We start from the raw sequence: 3388 nt of genomic DNA, 5'->3' as shown, positions 1-3388 counted from the left end.
GACACAGTATTATACTAGTTCGGGAGCCTAAGGATTCATATACATTCAGATGTAACGTTTTTATCCAAATAAATCTTTATTATTATTATTATTATTACTTAAGGTCCCTTTCTGTTTTGGATTATAATAAACCTGTATCTTTGCATAACAAAAAAAAAATAAATTCCCAGATGTCCACCTGGATTCGATCCCGTAGAGAACGGTCTACGGTGCAGTGATAAAAACGAATGCGAGATGACCAATGGAGGAATGTGTACTAATGGTGTTTGTACCAACGTCGATGGGAGGTGAGTTTTAAGTTTTTCTTATGTACTAATGTTGTGAGGACTGAATAAATATGATTTTATTTTACTATTATTAATTAGAGTTTTGGTTTTTCTTACATAGAAATCGTCTATAGTTTGAGTTATCATTGTATAATTAGTCGACCAAGTGGTTTAGTCTTGATTTTGGAGAAGACCATCACCATCATGTTGTTAAAACATCTTTCTATTATCGTCAATGGTGGTGGTATTTTCATATGATCTCCATTCAGATGTTCAAATACGTAGTTAACTTTAAAATATTACACGTATCTCTGTTTTTATTATCACAAAAAATGAAGATGTTTGTAGAACTAATTCAAACAGATAAGTTTAAGACCTGTCGAGTGCTGACGTTACATAGTGGCCAATGCTATATATGTGTTGTACCGACGTGTGTCGTGAAGTAACCCCGTGGTGGTCGCGCGTAGGTTCGTGTGCACGTGCAACCCCGGGTACGCGGGCACGGAGACGGGGCACGCGTGCCGCGACGTGGACGAGTGCGGCGACAACCCGCGCGTGTGCCGGCGCGGGCGCTGCCGCAACACGCCCGGCGGGTACGACTGCGCGTGCGAGCCCGGCTTCGCGCTCTCCGCCGCCGGCTACTGCGCCGACGTGGACGAGTGCGCCGCCGGCTCGCTGTGCCAGGTACGCGCACACTCGCTCACTCGCACGCACACACGTGCACGTGTGCGTACTCATACACGCATATGAACACACTGACAAACTCGAATTATATTTGTTTTAAACTACGACCAATTCCGATCGCTGCTATCAAGAAGAATTTGCAATGATTTTGTTATTTAGTCCAATCTATAAAACAATTAAGCAAGCTTTAAATTCTATAGCTGATAACTGTCCTATCGTTGATTTGTGATTTATACATTCCATGTATTTTATTATTGTGATATTCGTTATGTTATATACTGCTCTAATCAGTATGTGTGTGTGGTGTGCTGTCGCAGGGCGGGCGCTGCGTGAACGGCGAGGGCTCGTTCCAGTGCGTGTGCGAGGCGGGGTACCGCGGCACGCCCACGCGCGACGCGTGCGTGGACGTGGACGAGTGCGGCGAGCTGCGCGTGTGCCGCAACGGCCGCTGCCACAACTCGCCCGGCTCCTTCCGCTGCGAGTGCCTGCCCGGCTTCACGCTCAGCTCCGACGGCCGCTCCTGCCTGGGTGAGCCGCTGCCCCTCCTAGTCTCGTGCCTTCTTTAAGTCTACTCGTCTATTATACTTTACGTAGACTTTGTACCTGGGGACGCTGCTAATGTAGCGATGGTCAAACTTAGCAGCTATCATATGATATGAGTATAAGTACAAGTTTAATGATTTACACCTGTACGCAGCACACATATTGCATAATATATAAATAGTTTGTTTGACAGAGCTATGCGCATGTTTCAGACGAGGTGCAGGACCTGTGCTACGAGAAGTACGAGGAGGGCGCCTGCAGTGGGCCGGGCGCCGCCCCCGTCACGCGCTCGCAGTGCTGCTGCAGCGCTAGCAAAGGTGTCTTACCTTCACTGACTATTTAAATAGAAGAATAAAATGGTTAAATATATTACATACTTTTGGTTAAGCTTGAGCTGTGTTAGGTACTTATATTTACATCTATAGAATTAATCCTCTCAATTATCCAAAAGTTAATTCCTTCCTTCCTTTCCTTCGTCTCAAAAATACAACAATTATTAACAGAAAAAAAATAGGATAAAACTTTCATTGTAACAAAAAAATGTTAAAGGTAAGACGTTATCTAAAAAGTAAGCTTGAATTACAATAATTAAGTATGTTTCGGCTTAGTCATACCAGCACGGTAGGTACATGAATAAAAAAGAAATCCATATACTCATTTCAGGATTACGTCTCGGTTGGGGTGTCGCTTGCAAAGAGTGCCCCAAACCCGGCACTAAGGAATACGAAATTCTGTGTCCCGAGGGCGCGAGCAAGGACAACGGGGGCACCGACATCAACGAGTGCACCATGATCCCGGGCATCTGCCCCCACGGCACGTGCGAGAACCTGGAGCCCGGCTACAAGTGCATCTGCGACCCTGGCTACCATCCGGACAAGGATGGCATCTGCAGGGATATCGATGAGTGTGACATGTACCAGTCTGTGAGTATCATTGTCACTTTTATTTACTTTGAGGTTATGTGTTACATATTATATTAATAGTTATGGTGAAATTTAATTTGTATTAGGTCTCTTAAAAAGTTTAAATGACTGAAATGAGCTTTACTTTAATTTTAAGTTAATTTTGTGATTTCTTTGAGCATAGTGAAAATATATAAGACATTCAAGTAGTTCAGCATTTTATATATTTCGTTTATTTGTAGATACGGCTAATATTTATAGAACGATAACACTAGCAATGGAGCTCGATCTCAATATAACTCTTACAACTGTCCTTTTGACTTTGACCATGCTATGTGTTGTATGGTATATAGTGAAAGTGAGAACAGAGTATTTGGACGATTGTCGTTCGGTTCGGTTGCAGTACTGCACGGGCGGGCAGTGCCGCAACACGGCGGGCAGCTTCACGTGCGTGTGCCCGCCCGGCACGCGCCACGAGCCCGCCGAGCAGCTGTGCCGCGACATCGACGAGTGCGAGGGTGAGGCCCCGCCCCCGCCCCCGCTCCCGCCCGGCCCCCACCGCGGGGACATTCCGCCCGCAGGTGCCCCCGCCGCCCCACCCTGCGCCCCGCCCCGCTGAGCACGCACGGGACGGATCGGTGGATCGGTGGCGCTCTCGCTGCGCCCGGTTGGCTCTCAGTGGGGGCAAACGTGATACTGGGTGCTAGTTAACGTTATGGGCAATTTAGCTGTTGTGGTGTAGAAAGAGAAAGAAAATAATTTTGGGAATTTTCTCCTAGTTATATTTGAAAGGAAACCATAACATTAGAATTTTTTTGACTTATAAAAGTAGCCGAAACTTCTCTTCTCCTAAATATAATATTAGAAAGGCCTTACACTTAATAAGACAGACTCGACCTGACGTAAATTTCTGCCTTACTGGGACTACAAGCGAGAGCCCCACTTATATCTACCTTCTCCATCGACATCTAACTATCAGCGGGCATGATCCAT

General features: G+C 45.9%; 1 protein-coding gene across 1 annotated transcript in view; it reads left to right on the top strand.

Annotated features, from left to right (window-relative positions):
- Window positions 1-3388, top strand: part of LOC119839753 (fibrillin-2-like) — a 54848-nt gene that overhangs the window by 27069 nt on the left and 24391 nt on the right. Inside the window, exons 13-18 of the mRNA XM_038366193.1 lie at window positions 171-287; window positions 734-950; window positions 1268-1478; window positions 1706-1810; window positions 2157-2416; window positions 2799-2976. Of these exons, the coding sequence (XP_038222121.1) occupies window positions 171-287; window positions 734-950; window positions 1268-1478; window positions 1706-1810; window positions 2157-2416; window positions 2799-2976 (1088 nt within the window). The remainder of the gene's footprint in view (window positions 1-170; window positions 288-733; window positions 951-1267; window positions 1479-1705; window positions 1811-2156; window positions 2417-2798; window positions 2977-3388) is intronic.

This window comes from Zerene cesonia, chromosome 4 (assembly GCF_012273895.1).
Source record: "Zerene cesonia ecotype Mississippi chromosome 4, Zerene_cesonia_1.1, whole genome shotgun sequence".
Lineage (NCBI taxonomy): Eukaryota > Metazoa > Arthropoda > Insecta > Lepidoptera > Pieridae > Zerene > Zerene cesonia.
Note: the sequence above shows the minus strand (reverse complement) of the source record. Positions and strands in the feature narration are given on the sequence as shown.